At 58.9% G+C, this 331-nt stretch overlaps 1 protein-coding gene across 1 annotated transcript in view; it reads left to right on the forward strand.

Moving 5' to 3' along the window:
* Nucleotides 1-12: 12 nt before the first annotated feature.
* The window catches only part of LOC103773777 (histone H2A.Z), a gene marked incomplete at its 5' end in the record, with an annotated part of 1,727 nt that continues 1,408 nt past the window's right edge, over nt 13-331 (forward strand). Inside the window, one exon of the mRNA XM_008941154.1 lies at nt 13-111. Coding sequence (XP_008939402.1) covers nt 13-111 — 99 coding nt within the window. The remainder of the gene's footprint in view (nt 112-331) is intronic.

Consider the following 331-nt stretch of genomic DNA (forward strand, 5'->3'; position numbering starts at 1 on the left):
CGGTTACCGGCACTCTGGTCTCCTCTCCGCCAGGCTGGCGGCAAGGCTGGGAAGGACTCTGGAAAGACCAAGACCAAAGCGGTGTCCCGTTCTCAGCGGGCTGGACTGCAGGTGAGCAGCGGCTCGGGTATGGGCGTCTTGACAGTCGGGTCGGCCTCCCGTCTGCTGGTTGGTTGTCCCTTGTGAAACGTCCGCGGCCTGTTGTCTGTGTGTTGTCTGGAACGGTGTGAGGATCCCTCGGTCCTTGAGCATGTTCATGTCTGGCTTGGCTATTTTTAGACCGTTAGCTTATCTGTAGGAGGGAAGAGAATTCCCTTGTGGCTGGTGGTGG

Source organism: Merops nubicus, unplaced genomic scaffold, assembly GCF_000691845.1.
Source record: "Merops nubicus isolate BGI_N331 unplaced genomic scaffold, ASM69184v1 scaffold50355, whole genome shotgun sequence".
NCBI classification, from domain to species: domain Eukaryota; kingdom Metazoa; phylum Chordata; class Aves; order Coraciiformes; family Meropidae; genus Merops; species Merops nubicus.